Source organism: Netta rufina (genome assembly GCF_964035555.1).
Source record: "Netta rufina genome assembly, chromosome: 7".
Classification (NCBI taxonomy): Eukaryota; Metazoa; Chordata; class Aves; order Anseriformes; family Anatidae; genus Netta; species Netta rufina.
In genome coordinates this window covers 24,137,303-24,164,339 of record NC_140130.1, presented here as the reverse complement: position 1 = coordinate 24,164,339, position 27,037 = coordinate 24,137,303, and the positions used below count along the sequence as shown (strand labels likewise).

The 27,037-nt window shown below is 55.5% G+C and overlaps 2 protein-coding genes across 4 annotated transcripts in view; both read left to right on the top strand.

The window, feature by feature from the left end:
- SLF2 (SMC5-SMC6 complex localization factor 2) overlaps positions 1 to 8,532 on the top strand; it is a 29,169-nt gene extending 20,637 nt beyond the window's left edge. For 2 of the 3 annotated variants that reach the window (XM_084290077.1, XM_084290076.1), the window contains exons 16-20: positions 188 to 307; positions 783 to 860; positions 3,045 to 3,131; positions 4,581 to 4,649; positions 5,784 to 8,532. In XM_084290077.1, the coding sequence (XP_084146203.1) occupies positions 188 to 307; positions 783 to 860; positions 3,045 to 3,131; positions 4,581 to 4,649; positions 5,784 to 5,819 (390 nt within the window). In that variant the 3' untranslated portion in view covers positions 5,820 to 8,532. Of the gene's footprint in view, positions 1 to 187; positions 308 to 782; positions 861 to 3,044; positions 3,132 to 4,580; positions 4,650 to 5,783 lie in introns of those variants that run through there. The other variant, XR_014618609.1, reaches the window with a different exon arrangement.
- A 13,819-nt stretch (positions 8,533 to 22,351) lies between these two features.
- On the top strand, positions 22,352 to 26,832 carry SEMA4G (semaphorin 4G; the record flags this gene model as incomplete). The annotated part of the gene is made up of 14 exons (XM_084289700.1): positions 22,352 to 22,451; positions 22,627 to 22,775; positions 22,903 to 22,965; positions 23,050 to 23,148; positions 23,776 to 23,869; positions 23,984 to 24,097; positions 24,261 to 24,427; positions 24,561 to 24,730; positions 24,809 to 24,953; positions 25,052 to 25,274; positions 25,353 to 25,468; positions 25,555 to 25,706; positions 25,792 to 25,853; positions 25,952 to 26,832. The coding sequence occupies exons 1-14, from the start codon at positions 22,382 to 22,384 to the stop codon at positions 26,830 to 26,832; spliced, it is 2,505 nt and encodes an 834-aa protein (XP_084145826.1). The 5' UTR covers positions 22,352 to 22,381.
- Positions 26,833 to 27,037: the final 205 nt, after the last annotated feature.

Sequence of the window (27,037 nt, the reverse complement as noted above, 5' to 3'; positions counted from 1 at the left end):
GGCAACGGACAAATGCTTTAGTTTGCAAATAGTCAAGAATTACCCAAAGCATGAAATAATCAATTTTAATTAAGAGCCCCATTTATGGAAGTTCTTGTGTTAATGGTCATGTGATATGGTAGTGGCACTGTTTCAAATTGTCCGTTGCCAGTGAACCAGTCCAATCTGTTAATGCATCTGTCTGTAGATGTCTCTTCTGCATCAGTATCTGGTGTACATGAAACCGTCTAATCTACTAGAGAAGATGAGAACTGATGAGCAGCAGAATGTCAGTGAAGACCACCTTCATATAGAACTAGAACAGGAGGTATATAGCTGATAGTATACCTTTTTGTTTGTCTTTTTATGTATCTTCTGCACTTTTGAAAACTAATCTTCTATTGTAAACAAGTTCTAGAAAAACTTGCACTCATCTGAGAATTCAATATTGGTTTGGTTATATGAGTCTACCATGAAATCTCTTAGCAAGTATTTTGATCTGGATGTAGATAATGGGAAAACAAAGTCAACTGCTGAGTTTAATTTTCAGTAATTGAAACCACAGAAAGCTTTGTGGGTCACTTGGGTAACTTAAAACAGCGTAGTACTGTTTTAAAATGATTCTAATATATGAATGTATTGTTTCATTCTGTTTATTTAGGCAAATGTGTAGACGTACCTATTCATTTATTTGGCTGTTGGAGGATGCCAGTGAAGTCATAATGCTGAATCATTAAAGCAAAGATAATGCTGTAGCTAAAGATTGTGCTTTGACTGCTGAAGCTCTGTTGGTTTCTCTCCAGGTGTACTACCTAGTCTACATCCTCCTTCATCTAGTCAGTGAAGCTAGCTGCTTTGACACTGTAAATTCCAATCAGAGGGTAAGTAACTACAGTGGGTAGATCTTTAGATTTTAAAGGGCTAACTATTATGCACTTCTGGTCTATTGTGGTAAGGTGATAGAAGATCACCAGAGGATAACAGCACTGGGAGAAACTTGTTCTGAGGCAAAGTAAATGCAGAAGAGCTCTTCCCTGCAGTTACTGCAGAGAAAGAAACCTCTCCTGCGTTTTTGCAGGTGGAATTGTGTCAAAACACAATTCTGTTGATCAGCGGACGTCATCTTTCACAGAGTAACTGGAGATTAACTCAGCACAGATCCTCAGAACTCTGGTGATCCTATGAACTACTTAAGTAAAGCTGAAACTTTAATCTAGAAGAAAACCATTTTGAAAATATCCAGTAAAATATGCTCAAACACATTTTGTTTTTCTGTGCTGGAGCGCAGCCATCAGCAAGTGAGGGCTATGACTGTATCTATTCTGTTCTCACAGCACGAGGGAACTATGGCTATGGAGATGTGAACATCTGTTAAGTAATACATTCTGTTTAGCCTCCTGGTAATCTTATTGAGATTCCTGTGAACGTTTGCTGTGAGTTGCTGGCTGCAAGATGTTTGTGTAAATCTTCTGTTCTATAAAACCACTCCTGGCTTTTAAGAAATGTGTTATGTGAAGCCTTGAAGAGGGAGGTAAAGCAGTAATATTTGCTTCTGTTTCACAGAATCACAGAATGGTTTAGGCTGGAAGGGACCTCTGGAGGTTCAAACAGGGCCACTCAGGGCAGGTTTCCCAGCACCATGGACAGACAGCTTTTTAGGTATCGATGAGGGGAACTCCACAGCCTCTCTGATCAATGTTTGAGCACTCAGTCACCTTTGCAGTAAAGAAGTGTTTTCCTGCTGTTCAGATGAAACCTCTAGATCTAGAATACTAACCAGTGTTCTCGGGCCCCTCTTCCTTCCAAGGCCTTATCCTGTGGGACTTTTCCAAGCGGATCCTTGAAGAGGCCAAAGTCTGTAACAGACCCCCTCTACAATGTTGCCTTTAGGGGTCTTCTATTTAATTCTAACCCCATAAGCTGTCAGTAGGCTCCTCATCCATCCCCAGGCAGAGCTGCGTGCACTCAGGCTGCTTTCTTGCATACAGGGCAACACACCCTCGTCATCTTCCCAGCCTATCCTTCCTAAAAAGCCTGGGGCTTAGGAGTCTCGGTTGCCTACTCAATTGCAAAAAGATTATCACAGACTGCAAAGTGAAGGAAAAACATCTTTGGTAAAAAAAAGAAAATAGCTATATTGCACTGATCTCTTTGAGATGTGTCTTTTACAACTGCTTTCTGAAGATCTATGGGGAATTTGATTAAAAAACAAACCCACACACACAACACGGTCTCTGAATTTCTTGATGAAGAAAGAGCCTAATATTCACTGACCTGGTAGCAGTCAAATGGACAGAGGTGTGTGGCTGAATGGCACTGTATATAAATCTTGTGCAGGCTCGATTGGGTATAAAATCAGTATTATTTCAGTTCTAGTCATCTTCCAGTTGGATGGAGGTGAATTGCCATGGTCTTGAGACACCAGCAAATGTTTATAAGTAGAATTTCAGCATGCTCCACCTACAGAGTGGAGCTGTTTTGCAGCAGGTTAGTGGGGGATTAAGTACGAGAATTTTATCATGAGATTCACAGAATATCAAAGATCTTGGGAGCTGTTATTAGGAGATTATGAAGCTGCAAAAAAGACCATCAGAAGGTTAGAGATCAGTGCGTGTACACTGTGTATGTTCTACCTGTTCAGCCAATTCCTGCAGACTGCAAAAGGAAATTACCTGAGTTATTACTGAAAAGGTTATTTTTAGCTGTTTAAGCTGCAGAACTTTTTTCGTTGGTGAAAGACCTGAGTGGCACTGTTCTTACTACTTTGGGAACAGAAAGGACTTATAAATTAGCTAGTAGGAACTTTAAAATTTTTGATATATAGCTGTGCTCTGATTAACATTTTGAAACTTTTTTCCCCTTGTCTCATGAGGTGCATATCAACAGCTGATACAGGATCTTCTGATCTTGTTTGTTTTGTGTTCTTTTTTCCCATTCCTTACTTTGTATGCTTCAATCTGAAATTTTCTCCAAAATATAATTGTTACACTGAAATAGTATTTGAAGCAACTTCTTAGTTTCAACATAGAGTATTAAAATAGCTGTTCATTTTTGTCTTTATTTAGCAACACTTACTGAAGCTCTGTGGTGCCTTAGATAAGCACATAAAATGTGATATTAGGGAAGATGCAAGGCTGTTCTATCGAACTAAGGTAAGACAAACCGGTTTTGTTGGTTTTTTGTTTGGTTTGAGTTCTGTGTTTTGTGTTTTTTGTTGTTTTTTGTTTTTGTTTTGTTTTGTGCTGTTCCCTCATCCCTACCCTGACATTTCTAAGCTCTTTCCTCATGGATTTCTTTTTCCTGGTTTCTCTGTCTGAATCACATCTGTGCTCATACATAAATACGTTTGTTTTAATGCACTGGAAACACTCCTTTTGCTAGCTACAGGACTAAGAACTCTTAAGATGCGAGCTTGTCATCTTTTAGCTAGTTATTTCAACTTTCAGACCCATGGAGTTGCTCCTTTTCTTTTTCATGGCAGTCCTTGTTAATTGACAGGAAGCAATCTTCTGCTTTTAAGCAGTCTTCTGCTTTTAAAAGTGGAGGCTACATGCAGTGTGGGACACAGTACAGAAAAACTAGCCTGACCATCTTGCATGTCTTTTATTTTCACAATAATGACTTAGTTAAAATTAGTTGTTAAAAACATTGTGGGTTTAAGCCAACACTATATGTGATGTAGCATCAAGCCTGGATAATTGCCTTTCATTTGCTTTGTGGTACGTAGCTTGCTAATGTTAGTCCTAATTCTGGGACTTTCGTGGTCTGCCTCCTGTCATAGCAAGCCAAACGGGATCAGCTCAACTTTGAAAAGCCTTGGCTTTGCCAGCCTTAAACATTTGTGCCTGTGTATGTTCTTAACTCTCAAGAAGACTTCTTTTTTTTTTATTATTCAGCAAGATCAGTACAACATGGATCCTGCTATAAAGTTACAGAATCTTGGCTTGAATTTTTGAATATCAGACCCCTGTCTGTTTTGTTTCTATTGCACTTGCACTGGGAGATGAAAATCTTACTTGCTTTTTTTTTTTTCCCTTTCACTACTTCTGCTGTTGTGATACTGCAGTAACTGCATAAGGCACCACTGTGATTTTACACAGTATATGAAGCAAATTTCAACTCTGAATACATTGTATTTAACACCTGCTTGTGATTGGTTATGAAAAAAAAATATAAGGAATACAAATTCAGACAGTGCTGCATAGTTGGCTTTCATGATTGCCATGGCAGGCACTTTTTTTCTCCTTAGAAGCAATCAGACTAGTGTAACAAAGCTAAGTTCCCCAAAGGCTGAGATGGGTATTTGGAGGCCAGAGGCTTGCATGTTGATGCCAAACACTTAACATTTTAAATCGTTAACATTTTAAATCGTCTTCCTGTAATGAGCTTTTGTGGAGTAGATAATTTTGGATTCAAAATCCCAGATTACAGGGATCTTGTTGGAGTTGAGGTGGTGATGTTCTGTATGCCTGTTGTGAAATTGTTTCCTCCCAGTAACCCTTGGTTGTTGGGTTTTTGTTTTGTGGGGTGGTGGTATTGTGATTTTTGGCTTTTTTTTTTTTTTTTAAAATACAAGTGGCTAAACTCATCTGTATTTGCAGGTAAAAGACTTGGTTGCTAGGATATACAGCAAATGGCAAGATATGATACAAACCACTCGGCTTTCTCAGGTATTGTAATGAAAACTTTTTTTTATTTCTTTTCATGTTGCAGGGTGCATTAAACTCATTCTTTACCATTTGAAAAATTTTGATTTTTAAAAGATTTTTTTTTTCCTTAAATTGCTTGGCTGTTGAATATGCGTAGGTGTGTTAGTTAAAATCCTTTAGTTAAAACCCTTGCTTTGCTGGCTTTGGTAAAACCAAGACTCCATCTTTACCCTTAAAAATGCTGTTCTCATAAATGGCTTACGCAATAACCTGAAATGCTAATACTGAGTCAGGTCGCAGGGCTTGTCTCTGATTACAGTCATTAGTGGATGCTTTGGAAAGGCCTGAGTGGGGCAGGAATGCCGTGATGCACTTCCTGCTATTGTCTGGCACTCTGTCACTTGGAGGCTGCTTGAATCCAAGGCTCTACGCACATGTGTTTAACAGCTCTTGATTAACAGCCCCCCACTGCCCCCTGCCTCGAAAGTGTCTAATTTCATGCAATGATGAGGAAAACCCTCTCGTGCTCTGTGCATGTGTGCAGTAGCAAGAATTTTCACGATTAGTCCTTCATTAATACTTGCCTTGGCTGACCTTGGTGGAATAGGTGGATGACTTCTAATATCCAGAGCTCAGCTCTGTTCCTGTGTTTCTTAATGTGCTGAGATCCTCTCTTGGAATATAAAGTTACCTTCAAAAATAAATACAAAAATTGTTCAGCTTTCCAGTAAACTACTGCATTTCTTACAGGAAGTTTACGTTACACATTTTTAAACTGAAATCAATACTAAGCTTATATGTGTAATCAAACATTTGTCTGTAAAGAATAATAATGACTCAAAGCAATTCATGAAAAAGACATCATTTGTAGTGTCTCGGGTTTCCTGTTACAGGGAGGGAAGGGAATTAGAGGGTAGACATGGTCACAGAGGTACTTAGCAGATGATGAAAGTTATTAAAGATGCTGCTCTTCCAGAGTTGTTTCTTTCAGAGGCAGTTGGGTTTGATTCACATGTGGGGAAACTGGAAAGTGTTTCCAAATTAAAATAAACAAATAAAGAAGAGAGCAGGCAACTGCTTAGCTTAAGGTCACCACGTTGGATTGTGAGTCCTTACAAATTTGAGTTGTTTTCTTTTTTTGTTTTTACTCTTTAGGGAAAACTGCATGACTTCTGGGAGCCAGATTCGTGAGAGCTTGTCTAGTTCAGGGAAATAACAGGAAAAAAATGAAACCAAGGAAGATGCAGAATGAATGGAGCTTCAACTTGGTTGGAACACAAGGAATCAGTCCTCTGAATTACAACTTGGGCTTGATTCAGGCCAACATTAAAAACACAATGATTCAATATGATGATCATTGTTTTTACAAATACGGTACTTCAGAAAAAAATGAAGTGGATAAACTGTAAAAGTAGCTATTTCTATAGCCCTGTCTGATTGTCCAGGCATATTTTATCGTCTTGAAAACTGAGGGAAGTTTCTCATTTCCATTGCTAATCACAAGATATTTTTGAAAACAGTATGCATCAGTTTTCTTGCCAGCACACACCTGTAAGCGTTGCTTTAGGGTGTCTAGGAAAAAACTGTCCTGTGATGTGGAATGTGAGTTGAGAAACAGTATTAGACCTCCCCTGTTGTGGGCAGGTGAGGAAGCTCAGTTTCACTACGAGCCAAATAACAGAGTCACCTGCACGTGTTAATCTGCAAAGCAAGAATTGGTAAGACCAGCTGGTTTCTCTAAATAACACAAATACAGCAGTCACGTGTGAACAAGTGACCGTCTCCTTTGCTTGAGGGTGGAGACAGCTGAAGAGGGGCTGTACCCAAACAACTTGTGGACACTTCTTTGCTCTGCGGTTGTCTTTTATCAAATAAGAGAATCAAATTTGTTATTACAGTGATGCGTTCATTTTAACGTCCTCAGGCATCGATTTATGTACGCGGTGTATGTGACTGCACAGAAAGTGATTCTCTAAGACCATATTGTAAATGAAATCTTAATACTCAAGTAGTATTGTTGTATTCCTCTTTAAGAAACAAACTTATATTTGTTATCTGGCTTCAGTGCTTTATCTAAACAGAGAGAATAACTATTTCTGAAATGTCAAGTCAGTGGAAATTTGAGGAGATGAGCTTTTGGCCCATGCAAGTAGAAATAACTCTGAAAGCTGTATGAGGTCTGAATTCCTTTGTGCAAAGTCTTGCAGCGTACACAGCGTGTGTTCAGAGCTCCCCAAACTTTGTGAAATAATCAGCCCAAGAGGTAATCTCCTTTTGTGCTTTGTGTAAATGCCATCATTTAAATCTTACGCTGTTGTGTTTGGGGGGCGGGGGGATGTATGTGTATATGAACAGAAATTTAATGTATTGGGTAAAAGCACTGAGTGGGAGTCTCTTAACTGTAATTTTTAATAACTACGTGTACATTTTATAATACTGTTTCCTTTTCAATTTTTATAATTACCCTGTCTTGTATGATAGACTTGCTATGACTTCACAAAAATGTAAAAAAAGGATCAAATTCAAACAAAAAAAAAATGAAATTTAAGTATGTTACATGTTTAAGAACTGCTCTAGATTGGACTCAACTCAGAGGGAAGGTATTTTATTTGCAAATCATATTCAGTGTTTTGTCTTTCAAATGTTAGCGAGTTAGCCTGAGTCTGTGCGGCTGTACCCTTTACAGAATAATCAACTTACCTTAACAGCAAGAGTTACGTGTATGACATTATTCAGGGGAGAAGAAAAATTCCTTTTTTAATCTCACCATGATTAAATTGGATGAGTCTACCTCAAAGGGTATCCTTGACAATGGAACTGTTTCAGGCTTAAAAAAAATGGTGTGGTGGTAAACAGGTATGGCAGTGCCACCCTTTGCTCTGCTCATCTTTCGTGGTGTGTCAGCCTTCCCTCTGGTAGCATTTGCTTACTAGGTTGCATATATTGTATGTGATTTTATTAACGTTTATATTTTTTTTCTCACTAATGTTGTATAAAGTTTTAAAAAGTACAGAATATGTTTCCTGTATGTAACGTGTATATATTTTTCTTACCATGTAAAGTTGACTTTGCAGTCCTGTATATTTTGAAGAAGGAAAGGGTTGGGGTCTAAATTGGCACCTCTTTTGTATTGCAGTTCAAAACACATTGAAACTGCTGTGCTTTTTTTTTTTCCCATACAAAGTAACCACTTTGATACATACTTCTATTTAATAGACCCATGGAAAATAGAACCAGACGTGGTTTTCTAATTAAACGTCTCTGCACAAAATGGGTATGCATCAACTGTGTTTCACAAAAAAATGGCTGCAGGTCCTATTTTGGTCTTGCTGCAGACGCTGTAGTTCAGAGGTTCGCAGCTGATGAGCTTACTATAAATGGAGAAAGTCCTGAAGTAGTTCTCAGCTCAGCCAGTTCTGTGTTTTCATGCTTTATGTCTGTGTATACAATCTGGCATTTCTCCTCTCTCCCCCCATCCCCCTTTTGTCTGGACTTGCTTCCATCTGTTTTGTAGCTGAGTAATAATCCCCCAGTTGCTGAAGTCTAGACGTTGGCTGAGTTGGAGCTCACCGGTGTCCCTACAGAGATGATCCCAAAGCATCGCTGCGGAGTCTTAAAAGGGACTGCCGAGCTGAGTACTGCTTCAGGACCGGCAGTGAAATAGCAAACCTGCTGCTGTTTTGTGTTTTGCTGACTCATTTACTGGCCCCCAGCCAGAAGCTACACGCATTGAAAAAGGCTGTTTGCACAGTAAATGTCTTAACTGCTTTGGTTGTCTTCAGATAAGCGTTTTTGCACTGAGGTTTATCTTGATATTACGTTGGTTGTATTAAGAACCATGTTATCTCATTTCACGGACAATTAGATGCACTTTATTGCAGTAATCACAGACAAAAAATTAAAGGCTGCCTATAAAATATACATTTGTGGCTTTTCTTTTTTATTTTTTTCCTTCTGACAAGCCTCTGCGTGGCTTAAAGTTTGCTTCTAAGTTGGAGAAACCGGCCAGCACGTTTCACGTTCTCACCGTTGTGTTGTGGAACTCGGTAATGGATGGGGATTTCACAAGTGATTAATGACTCGCAGGCAGGTCTGGCTGAAGGTCAGTAGCACGTGGCTGCTTCATTGATGCAGCGGCTGCAGGAACTCTCTGAAGTCCCCAAATCCGAGGACAGCTTTGGGAAAAGCAGCTGCCTGTGGAACAAGCGCACTGCTCTTACTGGCAGAGCAGCTGGAGGGGCTGCTACCTGGTAGGATTACAGAGGTGGCGTTTTAATGTGGATTTATTTATTTTTAATAATAAGGGATGGATGCTGTGGTGTTAGCTTCCTGAGCACAGCCACGCTCTGTGCTTTGAGGGGCTGGCAGGGATGTACGCTGCCCTTGTTGAACACATTGGGGGTGAGGAGCTGCTTGGAGAGGTCATGCTGATGGATTTAGCCCGCTCCTGGTGGTTTACATTATCTGTGTGCTCTTAATGACGTTCCTAATGACGTTCACATTGTGATTTTTTCCCCCCCAGGCTGTGAAATATCTCGATGTTTTGCCTTGTGGCTGTTTTGCCAGCTTAACTGATGGGGGCCCCTCCTTATCTCGTGTTGAAAAGGCCTTTCAGTGCTGGGGAGCGGCGTGGGCTGCTGATGGGAAGGCTCCCAGAGAAAGTCGATTCCTCGAAGGGCTTGTCCTCACCGAGGTGCTTTTAGTTTTGTCTGCCTGCTGCTTTCAGCCAGCATTTCTTCATCCCGGCAGCAAGGAAGTTGAAAGGGAGCGCGTTATCGGGTATCGAAAGTAGCGCCGGGTGGTGAGAGAGGAAAAACATTCCCATCTTCCTGCCCTGATATTTCGGTCCTGGTGCTGAAAGCCAGGCCCCGTGCTTGCTGGGTGGAAGTGCTGCCTGCGGAGATGCGTTTCCACGTGGCTTTTAAGCAGCTTTTGGATGCCTTGTAGTTCTTTGTCTCCCCTCTCTCAGCCTGCTGAGTAACATTTTGTCTTCTCCAGCATCCCTGCCTCCCCCAGTTCCATGTGGGGCGGTAACGGGGAGGGAAATGGAACAACTGGAAGTGTTCCTTTGGCTGATATTGAGGTGTCTCAGGCTTTGCCACCAGCCCTGGAGATGCTGAAAGGCCACTGCCCTTCCCCAGGGTGGCAAGTGCTGGGAATTGGGGCTTGGCTCAAAGGCTCCAGGGCTTGGCTACCTGTCTCTGGCTCTGTTTTCTCAAAGCCTGCTTGGAGATGAAAGTCCTGGCTCTTGCAGCCCGGGCAGTAGCAGGAGGTCCATTTCTTCCGCAGGCTGACCACCAGGCTGCTGTTGGAATCAAAATTCGAGCTGGAAGCTGTCAGGCTCGGCGCTGGGGAGAGGAGGATGGCTAGGCAGGATGTTCTGTGCTTTATTCACCCTGCAGGCTTTCGTAGAGGCGATGGAAATCACGCAGGGCAGCTGCGGGCTCTTCAGACAGCACCAGTCAGGCTCGTAGACACTGATCTGCGTGCTGAAACCGAATCTGTGTCCCCTGGCTGCAGGTGAGACCACGTAGGAGCTGCGCTGCGTATCAGTTCCCTTCCACATTTATGGAGCACATTTATGGGGGAGCCTCCTCCCTCCCCCGTGTGCTAACCTATTTCTCCAGCATCTGTGCTCCAGCACCGTCACGGCGCAGTTCGTGCAGCGTGTTTTTCATTCCGGCTGACTTTCTCTTCTTATTAGCCCATTTTTTATTTTTTTTTTCCCTTGCCCTCATTCTGTATTTTTCTTTTCCCAGCGCTACGCAGCTGCTGCTCGCCGAGGAGCTGTGTCAGCCTGGCAGGAGCAGCCGTGCTGGAGATGCCACCCGTGGTTCGGAGCCGGCGGTGAGCTCCTCGGGGATGTGGGGCCGTGCCCAGCGGGGCCGTGCCTCAGGAGGACTGCGAGGAGCCCGCAGTGAGTACCTGGGGCGCGTCTCTGCTGGCTGTGGGATCTCGGAGAGTGGCCCCAGCCCTCGCCGGGGTGTATCAGCCTCTAGGCTTAGCCCTTCGGGAGGGAGCCTGCGTACGTGTGTGCTCCTAGGGTGGGGATAAAGCAAGGCGCCGTGCTCTGAGTAGGCTGCGTCTGCTCAGCTCGGCCGTGGGTAATAGTGGTGCTGCTGGGAGGTGAGATGGGAGCTCTACAATCACACGGCCTAAAAAAAAAGGGCAGAGAGAGAAGTTATTCAATGCTGCTCTGTAATTTGGCTTCAGACTCCGTAGTGCTTTTATTAGTGTGAAGGCTCAAAGCAAACCGAAGGAGACGGAGCTGGGGATCTTCCTGCCTCGGGATGCTGAAAGCTAAGATGTTCAAAAAGTGTTTCGTGGCAGAAAAACCCATCAGAGGCTACAAAAAAAGCAGCCATCCCTGGCCGAGAAAGCTTCAAGCTGCAGATCCCTGGAGGGAGCGGGATGGTGCAAGGAGGCATCCTCACGTCTGTCCTCTTCCTGCACCCCCAAGGCCCTGGGGCTCTGGTCCGAGGTGCTGGGCCTTTGTTTTTTTTTTTTACATTAGGGGTGAAGCGAGGGGTTTTGTGCCACCCCGTTTCAGTTCCCAAAGTGTCACGTTCCCGATTCTCTCTCTCCTGCTCCTGAGAGAAGTCGCTGTCAGAGCTGTCACACGCCAGCCCTCGGGAGGTCTGTGTGACCACTTCTCACGTGGCTGAGGAAAACCCAGTGTCCTTTTTTTTTTTTTTTGTTTGGGTCCTTAATGACATTGCAAGAAAGACTTGGAGAAACATCGTATGGTTCAGGATCTCCAGCAGGACGTGGTAAAGCCAAGCAGCCACCCACCAAAAGCCGCCTCCTCCCCTCCCACCCCATCCAGTAGCTGTTGGCAGCTAGTGGAGCAGGAAGAATAAGGGCAAGGCGCTATCTTTGGGGCAGAACTCGGGGTTTTTCCCTCCGTGCTTGCTGTGTCGGGTTTGCCTCTTGGGGGCAACCTCGCCCTGCTCCAGCCCGGAGCGTGGCTTTTGTGCTTGCAAAGACAAAAGGGAGCTCAGCGGGCCTGGGAGAGGAGGGCTCGCTGTCCCTCCCTGCCTTTGCGTTATCAGACAACTTTTGGCAGTCGCTGCAGTTATTTGCTGAAAGGATTTGAGGAAGGCTGCCAAGGCTGGGCTGCTCGCTGCTTTCCAGAAACGAGCCGCTTGGCTCCTGAAGGGCCCTTCCAAATCCTTCCTGCCCCTCTGTGGCAGGAGAGGGACGGCTCCTCTGCGGCTCCCGGCTAGCGGGCAGCACGTAAACGCACACGTGTAGGATTTCCAGCCATCTCCCCGCTGTTCTTCTGCCCGGGATCCCTTGGGCAATCCCTAATCCTATCGGCGCTGCGGTGAGCACACTCACTGCTCCAGCCCCGTTGTAGGGCCGTGCTCCCCAGCAGATGTGTCATCCGTGCCCAGTCCCTAAATAACCATTTACCTTTATTTAAAGGGCGTTGAGGTGCGTGCTGGAAGAAAGGGAGCATTATTCACGCGTCGTGCTCTGGTTCCTAATGGGGCTTTTACGCCCCGATGGGACCTACAAAGCCGCTCGTTCCGCGCCCGCAGCGCCCCGATCTGCTTCTTACCCTGCGGGTCAGAAAGGACGGGAATAAACGGCGGTGACGGGCACCTCGCGTGGCAGTGTCCTTGCAGGGGAGGCGCTGGGGACATTGCAGGCAGGGGGGGCACATGAATCAGCTTCGGCTTGCGGTGCAAGATCGATGCTTTCCTATTTCGTGCCTTCCTTTTTCGTGCCTTCCCTGAAGCGTGGCCATAGCCAGGTAGGAGGGGGACCCCACACGCTCCTCGCACACCAGTGGGGATGGTGGCACCGGGGGCTGGAGCCCCACAGCCCCCCCCCAGCGTCCCGTTTGGGGCTGGTGGCAGCAGCCAGGGCTGCGGGGTGCCTGTGGGGACAGCGTCAGCCCTGCTGGGACAGCGGCGCTGGCTCCAGCCAGCCGGGGAGGGAACGTGGAGCTCATTAAGCCGGCCCTCCGGCGTGCGCCCTGCTGGCTTTGCCACCGTCCTGCTTAATAGCTCCCTCCTCTTCTCCTCTCTGCCTTTTTGTTTTGTTTATAAAGGTAAATGAGCTGTGCGGATACGCAGGGACATGAATCAAAGGAATTCGGCTGACTCCCGCGCGCCCCGTTTGCCCCGTCACGTAACAGGAGATGCGCCCTGAGTGCTGCCCGCTCTGAAAACACCCCGGGACAAAAAACTCTTTGGGAGGCGTCTCAGTGCAACTTCCCAAAATCTGGTTACGTAAGGGGAAAAAAAAATAATAATCCAGCTTTGGAATACATTAACTTGGTCGGACAGTCCTGGGCGGAGGTAGCAGTCAGAAACAAATCAATTAGCGAAGGCTGCGGAGAAATTTCACTGGTTTTGAGCTGCAGAGCCAGGCTGGGGAGGTGCATGTTCCACCTCCAACATTTAACACGGGGTGTTTGAAACATCACCCGTGTCTAAAGAGCCCACGAGGTGACGTGAGAGGAGCCTCGGGCCCATGCTGTGCTTTTGATGGGTTAACCCCCAACTTTAAAAATAAAAACGAAAGCAGGGGGAGGGGGAGGCTGCAGCGCTCCTCGGCTGGAAGCAAAAATCAGCACGGAATGAAAGCCGGGCTGCTTTTGGGACGCGTGCTGATGGCTGTGTTGTTAGGAGGGAGATGTTTCCATGGCAAAACCATCGCCCTCGGCGCTGCTGCACGGCGCGGGGATGTGGCGGTGGCCCTGGGGAGCGTCCTGGTGCGCGCTCAGCATCTCCCCAACGCAGGGTGGGAGCTCGGGGCCGTGCCTGCTCAGCATTTATTTGCCAGCCCTCCCGACTTTAAAGGAAAACTACAAGCAAAGGCGAGACCGAAATAGCTCATTTTTGTCTCAGCAGAGAAATTCTTGCTTTGAGCATCGTTGTCACTCAGCCTAAATTGGTTTTAAATGCTTGTCGGGATGGGGCAGCGTTTTTCAGCCGCTCGTTCCCCGGCACCCCGCTGGGGCAGAGTCTGGCCGTGAAGGCCAAGGACTCAGACATCACCGTGCTTCTTCCTGACGTCCCCTCAGCTTTATCATTGGATTTCTGAGAGAAAATCCAAAATCCTCTCTGTGCCTGGCCGAGCCATCCCTCCAGGGACACCGTTTGCGACGTGGGTCTCCCAAATCCCTCCTGCAGAGGCAGGCATGGCGCTGCTCGGGGCTGTATTTTTAAACCCCAGCTGATAAATTTTGGAAGCTCCTCGCCTTCCCCTGCCCCCTCACCCCTCTCAAAGTGTCAGAGAGGAAGGGAAGCCCTGAGAGTGATGGACGAGCTCGGCTTCGGCTGCTGGTGGGTTATTTACTGTGCCACCCTTCCCTCGCAGTGCGGATGGGGTTAGCCGGGCTCGGGGGAGAGAAAAGTCCCGGCCCTACAAGAAACCCAGCCCTGAGCTGGCGCTGAGGCAGCAGGGGCCGTGCCGCTGCCTCCTGGCACGTCGCAGCTTTCTCAGACAAATCCCTCAGCAATTGTAATTTTCCTCGCTGGCTCCCAGCCCGCAGAAGGAAGAGGGGTTGGGAAAGTTTGCTCCAAGGGAAGAGGATCCTTGTGCCCTCTGCCCCCTGGGGCATTTACCCCAGGGCCCACGCGGGGCATTTTGGCAGGGATCATCCATGGCTTTGTGCAGAAAAGCCGGGCTGGGAAGTCCCGAGTGCTGCTGGAGGGATGGGGGCAAAGAGGGAGAGGAAACCCCAAAACCAAGGGGCCGGGAGGCAGCAGGCACGGGGCGTGCTGGCGTGGTTGGAGCGCGGGGCTTTGCGGGTTTCATAAATCCCCGAGCGAGGAGGTTTTGTAACTCAGGAGGCAGCCAGCCAAATCCCCGGGCTGGGGGTTGTGTCTTCTGCTCCCGCTCGGGGCGAGGGTGAGGTTTTGGGCCAAAGGAGGCGAATTTGGGGCTCCGTGCGTGCGATGGGGAGAGCCCAGCTGCAAGGCATCGGGGTGCCGGGGCTGTCTTAGAGGTACCGGTCACCTGGGGGGTGGGGATGTGGGTGGAATTTGGGGTTTGGTGGTGCTGGCTGGGCATCAGAGGGGTGAAGCGGGCTGTGGGCAGGCACGGTGGGAACCAGCCCGGTTTTGGGAATGAGAGCAAAGCCCAATTAACGAGCAGCCGGGCTGGGCAGGGCACCACGGCGGCTCCTCTGCTGCCCCACGGGGCCGGGCTGGCTTCGGCTCCCGGCTGCTGGGACCCCGCCGAGGCCCCCGGGAAGCCGTGAGAAGAAGGCAAAGGGCGCCAGCGGGGCCCTAAATTCCTTCGGAGGATCTCACGGGGGCAGCAGAGCGAGCGGAGGGCTCTGGAAATAGATCTCCTTCCAGCTGCCGATGAGTCGCGTTAATTAATTAAAGCCTCGCAAGCTCGGGCCTGTAACTACGCAGCGCGCCGGGCTCAGCTCGCGCCTTGCTCATGCACTAATTACCCCGCTGCGAGGCCGGGAGCTAGCGCAACCCCAAATTGGGCTTGTAGCCACGTGGGTGGGCAAGGAGCCCTGCTGCAGGACGGGATGGGATGAGACGGGACGGGCCAGACCTGCCTGCCCTCTCCCAGGACAGCAGGCACGCAGGCAGCCTCCCCTCTGTGCCTTTTTTTGGGGTGCCTTTTTTTTGGGGAAAGCCTCCGCTGTCCACCCTGCTGAGATCCCTAAAAAGCAGGGCCCTGCTCGCTTCCCACGGGAGGTCGGGGAGAGCGCAGCCCACGGGTTTCTGTGGGGTGGGAGGCGAGGCGTGGAGCCGCTCGGGTTTTGCTCAGGGACAGGAGGAAATGGCAATTAGCTGCCCGAGCGTGCAGGCGGGGCGGGAGGGAGGCCAACAGCACAGGAGGAGGTGATTAGGGTCTCCCCTCTGCTTGTAGGGCCCCAGGAGTGCAGGCTGAGAGTTTGTGCTGGAAAAAAAAGGGCCATGGGGGCAGGCACCGTGCCCGCAGGAGGCCCTGGAGGTTTTATTTTGGCTCTGCCCCCCCCAGATTTCCCACATCCAGGTGGTGAGGAGCAGTTTCCATGCGGGCTGACCCTCATCCCGGAGCCATCCTCCAAAAATCGCTCTCCAGCACCTCCCACCTGGCACCCAGCCCGGCTGTGGGGCGCAGGGCTAAGGGACAGGGGGGACACACGGCCTCTTTACCCCCCTTTCCTATGGGGTTGGCGTGGAGAGGAGGGGCCGCGCGGTGCCCGCTGGCAGCGTGCCGGCACCAGGTGCTGTACGGCTTGGCAAACACGGCGCAGCCACGGGAGGAGCTGCAGAAGCCACCCAGGACACCAAGGCTCCGTGTGGGGCCTCTTTGGGGTTACCCAGCCCCAAAAAGAGCTCCTGCTGGGTGACCACAGGCTGTAGGGGGACGCGCGGTGTGACACGACGGGGCACGGTGGCGTGGCACAAGGTGGCACCGTGCCACGCACCCACACCACCAGGACACCCCAAGGGGCTCAGCACCCCTCCGGCGAACCCCCAATCCCCCCAAACCCCACCCCAAGCCCACGGTGGGGCCACCCCTATCCCCAAACCCCCCTCTCCGCCGCCCCTAAGGCCACGTCCCCCCGCTGGGCGCACGCTTTGGGAGACTTTGCCCCTCTCCGCGCCACGCCGGGCGCGCTGCCCAGATACGGCAACCTCAAGGGGGGGGTGCCACGAAGCAGGGACGGTCCCGGGGCCTCTCAATTGGGGTTTTTAGAGGGGGGCAGAGCCCCGGTGTCGCTCCCAACCCCACACAAACCCGGCCCGGTACCGGCGGGGCTGCGCGCAGCCGGCAGAGGGCGGCGCGGGGCGGCTCGGCACGGCCCACGGCGGGGCTGCGCGCAGCGACCTGCGCCGGGCGGCTCGCCCCGAGCCGAAAGGAGCCGAGAGGAGCCGCGCCGAGCCGCAGGCGAGTGAAAAAGGGGCAAGGTCGGGTTGTCCCGCATGTGGGGAGCTTGTGGGGGTGAGGATTTTTTGGGGGGGTGGGGGCCCGGCCGGCAGCGGGAGGGCTGGGGGTTGCGCCCGTGGGTAGGGTGGTGAGGGAGGAGGAGGGGGCTGGGAGCTGTTTGGGGGAGGGAGGGGAGGGTTTGGGGGGATGTGGGGCGCCCCATAGAGGGGGTGGGGGGTGGGGGGAGCTGGAGAAGGGCCATGGGGAGAGGGGAGAATATGGGGGGGGTTGTGGTGCAGGTGGGGGTTCGGGGAGGCGAGGGCTGAAAGGGGGGAGGGATGCGTGGGGGTGGTGTAGGCGCTGGTGCCCGGCTTTGGGGACAGTTTTGGGGACAGTTTTGGGGGCTGGGGGACCTGGGTAGGGGCAAGAAGGGGTGAGGTGACTGCAGCAGGCAGGGCTCCAGCTGGGGGGGGTTTGGTGCAGCCCCCCACGGCTGCAAGCTTGGGGTCACGGCTGTGCTGGGGGGAGCCCGGAGCTATCGGGGGCCCCAGTGGAGCCGTGCAACCCTGTGGGGGGCTGCGGGGGGCTGTGGGGTCGGGGCTGTGCAGAGCTGGGGGCAGGAGGGACCCGCCGTGCAGCCGGGATCGGGGTCTGGGCTCTGTCTGGCGGCGCGCGCACGGCCTTGACATCGCGGGGCTGGATTCGGGAAGGGGAGGGGGGGACACACACCGTGAGAGGGCTCTGGTGGTGCCAAGAAAAATCCTCCGGGGAGACAAAGAGGCTGCCCAAAATGGATGAGGAGCGCAGATTCCCCCCAGAGGCTGGGAAATTATTAATAACAGCGCTGCCGGGGTTTGTGCTACTTGTGCTGCCGCCGTGGGCTCCTGCTGCTTCTCCCCTCTCCGGCTGGGTAGGATCTGGCCGTGCTCCCCGTGCTCAGCCCCTACCCGGACCCCGTCCCCCTTTTTGGTCCCCTTGGGACGTGGCCTTGGCCGGGCCGGAGGTGCCCGGAGGGCTGCGGGGCGGAGAGCTGCCCCCCGCTGCCGTGATCTCTATCTTGGCTTTGGGGTTTGTGTTGCAACCCGAGGGGAAAAAAAAAAAAAAGCAACAAGGAAAATGAAACCCGACAAACCCGACACAACCCTTTCGGTTCCTGCAAGCCAGGGCTTTGTGGCGTCAGGCTTTTTCTTCCCCCCCCCCCCCCTTTTTTTTTTTCCCCAACCAACATCCACGTGAACCTTTCCCTGCTTTCCCCGCCAGGAATGCCGGAGCCGGGAGGTTTTTTGGGCAAAAGCTGGCAGCGAATTCGGGCCGAGAGCAGCCAGGTGTGCTCGGCGGGGCTGCCCGTGGCAGCGTGCACGGCCGGCACCCGGGGGGCTGGGGATTTCCAACCCCCCCCGGGGCTCGGCACGGCGTCGTGACGGGGCTTGCTGGGGAGCTGGGGGGGGTGAGAGGTTGTGGGGCTCTGCTGGGGGGTCCCCAGGGGTCCTGGTGCTTTGGGATGTTTCCTGGATGGGTTGAACCAGCTGGGGGGCAGCAGGAGGAGGGTTTTGGGGTCTTAAAGGCTGATGCTTGGAGAATGAGGCTGTCCCAAATCGTGCTGGGACTGGGAGTCTCTCCCCTCTTCCTGCTGCCGAGCCCATGCAAATCCCCGCCGGGGCTGGCTGCACGCAAACCACTCCGGGAAAGGCCGAGGGAAAAAGCTCAGGGCTCCGAGAGTGCGGGCTTTGGACCCGGGGTTAAAAAGGCCGTGGGCTCCGCTCTGACCCCGAAGCTGAAGCTTCCTCGGAGGGCGACCCAAGCAAACAAGATGAGGTCGGGTTAAGCCGGGACCGACAAAAACGCTGCTGTCATCTGGTTTTGCTGGCCGTTCGGGAAGAGGAGAAGAAAAAAACAGTTTATCTTTGGGATAAATAAAACGGGAGAGGGCCGGGCTTGCGGTCAGAAGCCTTGAACTGGGGCGAGGCCGGCTTGGTCGGGCTCCAGCTGCCCCCGCAGCCTCTGATGTGCCCCAAAAGCCCGCGGGCCGGGAGCCCCCTCGCCGTGCCGGGCACCTCCGTGGGAACGGCGCCGTGGGCAGCACGCGGCTCTGAAACCCGAGAAGAAAGTGGAAGGCAAAGCAGCTCCGAGCAAACCCCCGCGCAAATTCACTGCCCCGCATTGTACGAGCCCAGCCAGACGAAACAAAGCGTCCACGGGGATGAAAACGGCCCCGAATTCACCCAAAAGCCCCCAAAACCCGAGCGAGGCTACGCCGGCAGCAGCGAGCTCTGCAGCGTCCCTTTAAATTTAAGGCTGGGGCTTTGGGTTGTTTTCTTTCATTATTTTTTTTTTTTTTAATTGTTCCTGGGAGTCGAATTCTGAAACGATCCCACTGATTGTGCCGTGGCAGCAACGCGCCTCGGCCGCAGAGCCTTGTAAGGCTGAGCTGCAGCTCGCAGCCAGCCAGCCCCTTGCGACGAGCTGCGGCGTGTGAGCGAGGCGCCGCACGCCCCCTCGCTGGGAACCTCTGCTGTGGCGTGTAGGGCTGTCCGTCCAGCCGTCTGTCCGTCCAGCCGTGCCGTCCCGGCCTGCCACAGTGAGGAAAAAAAAAAAAAAAAAAAAAGGCACAGAAAAAAATCTGTTGATTTTTGGTGGCGACGTTCCCAGCGCTGCGTCCGCCTCTTCCTCCCAGCGCTTCCCCATGGTGGTGCGAGGTGATGCTGAGGGTGCCGGAGGTGGGATCGGGGCTGGCTTCGTTCGCCCCGCGGCTGCTTTTCCCCCTCGTTCCCTGCAGAGCATCCCTGCAGCATCCCCCAGGCCCCGTGTTGAGGCTCCACACCCCGCATCCCCGTCCCGTACGGGGCAGGGCTGGCAGCAGGGGGAAGTCAGCGCCCGGCCGCGGCGTCCCGGCGGTGTCTCGGCTCCCTTCAGGTTTTGTTTCACTTCTCTGTCCCCTCGGCTCCTGCGGTGTCTCCGTGCAGACGCCGTGGGGATGTGGGGTGACGTGCTGGCTGGGGGCTCGCTGAGTTCGCTCTCCTTCCCCTCTGCAGCGCCCGAATCCCTAATTTGGGGGAAGGAGCACCAGCTCGCGAGCCACCGGCACCCAAACGCATCACAGAGCCCGTTTTCCCGGAGGACTTTTGGCAAGTTGGCATTTTGCTTGCTGCTGTTGGCAAAACCCCGGCTGCTTGGGAAATTTCTGTCCTGCGGCTCCCCTCCGGCCCCGGGACGCAGCCGCTGGGGCTGGCGTTTGGGGACGGTGCCGGGAGGAGCCGGTGCTGGACCCCGCGGCTGCTTTCCAGCCTGCAAGTTGGGAAAAAGCCGAATTAAAGTTGCCTGGCAACCCTCATCCCAGCTGCCCTCGCCGGGCGCCGCGGGATCTCGCAGGATTTCGCAGCCTCTCTCCAACCGGGGACGCGCTCGCGGCTCCTCGCTTCTGCCGGGCTCCCCTCGCCCGTCCCCATTCCCGCAGCTGCAGGGCTCCAAGGCGTTTGCTGCCCTGCAGAGCGCGGATTTGGGATGTTGGGGGAGCTCCCTGCCTCGTGCCGCTCCTCGGGCAGACCCCAAAGCTCCCCACGTGCCCGTGTTGCTGCTCGATGTGGGCATTTTAAGGAGCCGAGGACCGGGCCGGCTCGTCTGGGTGTGCTGCGCAGAGCGGAGGCTGCCCCAGCCACGCTCCAGTTGTGACCCAGTAAACCCAGTCCGACCTGACCGGGGCTGGCTGCCGGTGACACCCTGCTCTTCCTCCAGCACCGCCCGGCAGCTGGGGGCGTTTTTGGGGTCCCCCTGCCCGCGTTGTCCCCATGCCAGGCTCGGGGAGCGCAGCTGATGCCCGACATCCAGCACCGGAGCATCCTAAGGGTGCTGGGTGGTTTTCCCCTCAAATCCCAGGTTTTGGCAGAGCCGCCGCCGCCTCCTCTCTCCCTTTTGTCTCCCTCCCGTGGAGAAATCTCTCCGTGGCGTTTCTCCTTCTGCCTCTTCCCTTTTTCTGATGGGAAAGCCGCGTGCGTCCCGTGGCCCTGAGCTCTCTGCCCCTGGCACGGAGCCTGAGCTTGGGATTTGCTTTTTGGGGAGCAGCGGGGCTGGAGGAGCCTGGCGCGGTGATCCAAGAAGCACCAGGGATGCTCTCAGCTCTCCTGCTCCTTCCCCCATCCTCAGGTGTTAAAAAAAAAAACCTCGCACACTAAAACAAATAAAAAAAAAAAAGAACATCTGGAAACAGCCCTTCCCTGGGAGTAAAACATTAACCAGCCCTCAGAGCGCAGCGATTCGTTTCCTTCGGGACAAAGTTAAGAGCAGAGCGGGGCCGAAGGAGCCTTTGCACATGGGCGCAGCCGCTGGGCTGGAACAGCCGCGTGCGCCCCGGCCCTGCCTCGAGCCCTGGCGGCGCTGGCGCGGGGTAAAGTCCACGGGCGCTGCGTGAGCGGGGGCAGGACGCCGGGGAGGGGGCACCCAGCAAAGGTCAGGGCTCGTTTGGGGGCAGGAGACGTGGTCTGGTCTGTATGGCCGTGCTGCTTTTGGTCGCGGTGTAGGGCTGAAGCCCCCCAGCCAGCTCTGGGGTGACACCGAGGGGTCGGAGCCACCCCCAGCAGGATTTGGGACCGGGACCGTGCTCCTCCTGGGCCCTTCTGGTTCCTGCCTTGTTTTGCTTTGCCCTCCCCTCTGTCTGAAGCCCGGCCGGCGAGGTATTTGCTTTAGGGAAACCATCTGCAGCCGAGCGTGTTTGAACAGCTTTGCTAGAGGGCCAGGTATTTTTGGTGTGTGTAGAAGGAAACCCTAAGCAAACAGATTAGTGCCGGCTGCTTTGCGGGGAGGTCTCCCCGTCGGAGACACCCCACGGGCTCTGTCCTCCTCGGCACCCCCGAGGCCCCCAGGCAGCTGCGGGGTGCCGGGGGTCCCTTTTAGGAAACGGGGTGCCCCTTTCTCTGGGCTCGCTTCCCGGCCAGGAGGACGGAGGTGCTGCACCTTGATGGCTGTTTTAGGGGATCCCCAGCCCCGTGCTCCCTCCCCACGTCTCCCCATCCTCCTGCCCGGCCCCACTCCAGCCAGCTTGCAGTTTTGTTTCCCCGGGGCCGTGCCGCCCGCCTCGCTATCTCCCCGCTCTGGTTTCACACCTCCTGCCCGGGGCCGGCTGAGGTGGGGTTTGGGGGGAGCGGCAGCCTTTTTGGCCGTTTTTTTTTTTTTTTTGCTTTTTGCTTCCTGGCTGGGAGCGGAGGCAGATGCTGAGCTTCAAGGCAGCTTTTGATGAAAGGGAAGCTGAAATGTAGTGGAAAAACACTGGGGGGGGAAAACAACCTCCTCGTTTGGAAAGACCTGGTGGAGGAGCCAAATGGCTCCGGATCACTTCTCCCCTGCCCTGCGCTGCACGTGCCTGGAGCATCCTTCCCCGGCCCTTTGTCCTGAGCAGTTTCAGGCCAAATTTCCGTGTTTTTGGGGTTTGCTTTCCTTCCTGCCAGCTCCTCTCTCCTGCGGGGACCCCGGGGCTCATGGATCTGGGGAAGGGGCAGAGCCCTTTGGCATTTGGGGCGCACCAGCTGCCTGGGGACAGCTCGGGGACGGTCCCCACGTGGTGGCTGCCGGCCAGGTGCTGCTGGGGGCTTTGGGGGCACTTCTGCTCCTGCACCTGCTGCGGAGAGACGTGCGGTCTCGTGACGTGCTTGCCTCCCCGACCACGGGACCGTGGCATCCTCCGCCACTCCCCCTCACTGCACCTTCACCCCCCGTGCACACCTCTGGGGCTGAGAGTCCCCAAATCCCCCATGGCTGGCAGCACCCCTGACCCCCTCTCTGCGTTTCAGGAGGGTCCCGGGGAGCCCGTCCCCAGCAGTGGCTCTGCCGGGCCCCCCCAGCCCGGGGGCCAGCCTCGCCGGGGGCCGGGGAAGATGCTCGGGGACACGCTGAGGGTCCTGGCTGCTCTCCTGGTGGCCGCGGTCATGGGCTACCCGTCCCGGCGCTCCGCCACCGACCTGGATGCCACCCCCAGGACGACGGTCACCTTTGAGGGTAAGGGGGGCGCAGTTTGGGTGCCGGGAGGGAAAACGGGAAGGAAGCTCAGCCCGCTTTCGAGTGCTTTGCGGCGAGAAACCGCTTCGAGACTTTCCCCCGTGAAGCCGGATCCCAAAATCCGGGGTGGTGGCCGTGTGCCCCCCGCCCCCAGCGTCCCCATTTTCTCTCGCAGAGCTCTCCGGGGTGCGGCGGTTCAGCGGGCACAGCCTGAACTACACCACGCTGCTGCTGGAGGACGAGCGGGGCATCCTCTACGTGGGGGCCCGCGGGGCCATCTTCGCCCTCAACGCCAGCAACGTGGCCGACGGCTCGCACCGCACGGTGAGCACGGCCCCGTGGCCCCGTCCCCTCGTCCCCGAGCGGCCTCCAAACGGGGAGAGAGGCTTTTTGGAGCCTCCCCCGTGCCACAGGGGGGGTTGTGAGGTGGTGTCTGCTTTTCCCCGTGCAGATCCATTGGGAAGCGTCCCCGGAGAAGCAGCTGGACTGCCTGCAGAAGGGCAGAAACAACAAGGTAGGGCCAGCACCGGGCGGCGAGGGGGGACACGGTGGCGGTGTCACCGGCTGGTGACCGGGGTCCTCCTCCTCCTCTCCGCAGACCGAGTGCTTCAACCACGTGCGGTTCCTGCAGAGGCTCAACAGCACGCACCTCTACACCTGCGGCACCTACGCCTTCCACCCGCTCTGCGCTGCCATCGTGAGTCCTCCCGACCCCGTTCCCGGCCCTTTTTGGGGCGCGGAGACCCCGTGTCCGGGCGCGTGGCTTTGGGGTGGCAGCGCCGCGGCGTGGTCAATGTCACGCAGACGCCGCCAGTCCCCACCCTGGTGCTGGGGCTGGACTCTGATCCCGCAGCGGGGTGGTGCTGGGGACGTGTGGGGACACGGGGGGGGGACAAAAGGGTGGGATGTGCTGGTGTTTGGGGTCTCAGAGCCGCGCTGCGCGTCCCTGGGGGTGTCCCTCCCGCAGCCCGGGGGGGACGGAGGGGCCACGGTGCACGTCCCCACGTCCCCAGCTGCCCGTGGCACTGTGAGGCTGTTCCCACGGCCCTGCTGCCCGTCTGGTTTGTCCCCAGCCGCTGACGGAGCCGCCACGCCGCTTGGCCCCGTCATTATTTGAAGCGCTTTGAACTGCAAAACCCCAAAGAAAATAACTCCTGCGGTGACACAGCGACGTCGCCGCGGCCCCGGGGGGACCCAGCCCGGCTGGGCAGCGGCCACTTGGCCAGGCTGAGGCTTGCTGGGGTGCAGAAACCCCACAGGCGCTCGTGTGGGGTTTTTTTTTGGGGGGAGGCTCGTCCCGCTGACGCTGCCCCCGGTCCCGCAGGACGCCGACAGGTTCACGCTGCCCGCCCGCTTGGAGGAAGGCAAGGAGAAGTGCCCCTACGACCCCTCCCGCGGCTACACCGGCCTCATCGTGGGTAAGCGGCCCCGTAGCCACACGGGACACTCCTCCACGTGGACGTGGGGGGGCTTTTGGGGCTGTCCCCGCTGCGCGGTGGTGGCCGTGCTGACGGGTGCCCGCCCCAACGCAGATGGTGGCTTGTACACGGCCACGCGCTACGAATTTCGGAGCCTTCCCGACATCCGCAGGAACCTGCACCAGCAGCCGCTGAAGATGGAGGAGTCCCCGCTGCACTGGCTGAACGGTAGGGCTGTCCCCGTCCCCGTCCCTGTCCCCGTCCCTGTCCCTGTCCCCTCGGACTGGTGGCACTGGTGCTTGCCCCGAGCGCTTCGCTGCAAGGGGAAACCGAGGCAGGGAGGGACCCTGGAGAGCCCCCGGGTGCCACCTTCCCACCCCGCATCCCCCAGACGCTGACTTTGTGGCCTCCGTGCTGGTCCGGGAGAGCAAGGACAGCCCCGTGGGGGACGATGACAAAATCTACTACTTCTTCACGGAGCGGGCGGGCGAGGAGACCACCTCCTTCTTCGACAAGAGCCAGGTGGCCCGCGTGGCCCGGGTGGCCCGCGTCTGCAAGGTGAGGGTGGCCCTGGGGAGCGGGGCGCCGCTCCTCCAGCTGCAGGGCCTCCGAGTTTAACCCCCCGGGGGGGGAAACTGAGGCACGGGCAGGGCAGAATAACAGCCTGCAACATCCCCGGCGTGCCCTTCAGAGCGACGTGGGGGGGAAGAAGATCCTGCAGCGCAAGTGGACGTCCTTCATGAAGGCCCGCCTGGTGTGCTACATCCCCTACTACGAGGTGCTGCGCAGCGTCTGCAGCCTGGACGGGGGCGGCTGGGCCAGCACCGTCTTCTACGCCGCCTTCACCCTCTCGGCGCAGTGGTGAGCGGGGCCGGGTGGGCACAGGGATGGAGAAAAAAAAAATAGGAAAGCCCGGGTTGACTTGAGCTGTGCGCCCAGGAGGACGATGGAGGCGTCGGCCGTGTGCCGCTACAACATCTCCGAGGTGCAGCGCGCCTTCGAGGGCCCCTACATGGAGTACCAGGACTCCTCTCGCAAGTGGTCCCGCTACGACGGCGCCGTGCCCGAGCCCCGGCCCGGCTCTGTGAGTTCCGGGGGAGTTTTTGTTTTTTTTTTGGGGTGGTGCAAGCGGGTGAGCCACCCGCTGATGGTTCTCTGTGTCCCCCTACGTTCCCCGGGCAGTGCATCACGGACGGCTCCCGCAGGAAGGGCTTCAACTCGTCGCAGGACCTGCCCAACAGCGTGCTGGACTTCGTCAAGCTGCACCCGCTGATGTTCGAGGAGGTGCAGCCGGCGGGCGGCGAGCCGCTGCTGGTCAAGAGGAGCGTGGCCTACAGCCGCCTGGCCGTGGACCGCGTGCGGGCCCTCGACGGGCGCCCCTACGACGTGCTCTTTATGGGGACGGGTGAGTGCGGGACGCGGGATGGGTCCCCGAGGAGCAGCGGGGATGGGGTTGGTGTCCCCTGAGCGCCCGGCTCCGCAGGGGACGGCTGGCTGCACAAGGCCGTGGTGCTGGACTCCGGCGTGCACATCATCGAGGAGGTGCAGCTGTTTGGGGAGCCGCAGCCCGTGGAGACCCTGGTGGTCTCCCGCAAGCAGGTGAGGGGGTGGAAACGGGGTTGGGGGGCTTGCAGGGGTGCCCCCTGCGTGGGGCGATGCTGCGAGCTTGGCCCTTTTCACCCCAGAGGAGCCTGTACGTGGGGGCAGCCAGCGGGGTCCTGCAGGTGCCCCTGGCCTCCTGCGCCAGGTACACCTCCTGCTATGACTGCATCCTCGCCCGGGACCCCTACTGCGCCTGGGACGGCCGGGCTTGCCGTGACACGGCCAACAGGGACAGGTAGGGACAGCCCTGGGGGTGCCCATCGCCCCGATAATTTCGGGGCTGTGCAGGCTGCAGGGTGCTGACCCCCCTTGTCCCGCAGCACGGGGCTGGTGCAGGACGTGCAGGGCGGCAACGCGGGATGCCGGAGCGGCTCCGGGCGCAGTGAGTCCACGCACATAGGGGTGGGGGCTTCACGGGGTGCCGGGTGGCTCGGGGAGAGGATCCACGACACCGTAACAACGCGGCGTGCGCCCCCGTAGGCTCCTTGCCGTGGAAGAACCGGACGGTGCTGCGTGGGGACGACGTGCTGCTGCCCTGCGACCAGCGCTCCAACCTGGCGCGGGCCGTGTGGCTGCTGAACGGCAGCGAGGTGCCGGGCGCGGGGCAGGAGCGGCTGCGCATGGGGGTGGACGGGCTGCTGGTGACCGACACGCTGCCGGAGCACGGCGGCGAGTACCGCTGCTACGGCGAGGAGCGAGGGCTGCGGACGCTGCTGGCCGCCTACAGCCTCAGCGTGCTGCCCGAGCTGCCCCGCGCCGCCGCCACCGCCGCCACCGCCGAGCCGCACGCCGCCTCCCGGCTGGCCGGCGACGCCAAGGTGGCTTACGTCTCCACCATCGTGGTGCTGGTGGTGCTGTGCGCCGTGCTGGCCATCGTCCTGCTCTACGTGTCCTGCCTGGAGAAGCGCAAGGGCAAGTACGTCCTGGGCGAGCCGCGGGCCGCCAACGCCGAGCTGCAGACGGTCTCGGCCAGCTGCCTCCGCAAGGGCCACAAGGAGGAGGAGGAGGAGGAGGAGGATGAAGAGCGGCTCGCTTACCCCGACGGCTGCCTGCGCATCATCCCCGGCGAGGCGCCCACGGCCGCCGCCTCGCCGGTCAAGGAGCTGCCGGCGGTGGTGCCACCGCCGCCGCTGCTACCGCCGCCGCCGCCGCTGCTGCTGCCCTCGGAGCTGACCAACGGGGTGGGCGCCCTGCCCAGCGTCCTGCGCAAGATGAACGGCAACAGCTACATGCTGCTGCAGCAGGACGAGCCCCTGGCCTCGCCGCTCTGCAGCGCATCCTTCACCGAGGAGCTCAGCAAGATCCTGGAGAAGAGGAAACACACGACGCTGGTGGAGAAGCTGGACGAGAGCTCCGTGTAGGGGCCGGGGGGGGGGGGAACTCCCCTCCGGCCCCCTTCTCCCACCCCCCCCCCTTGCCAGCAGTGTTATGAGACTCAGGTGGAAACTACCTCCGGGACCGCCAGCGTTGGGCCGGGCCCAGCCTCGTCGGTTCCTTCGGCTTTTCGTTCACTTTTAAAGACTTGGGATGTCCGAAAACTAGAAAAAAAAAAATGGAAAAGGAGAG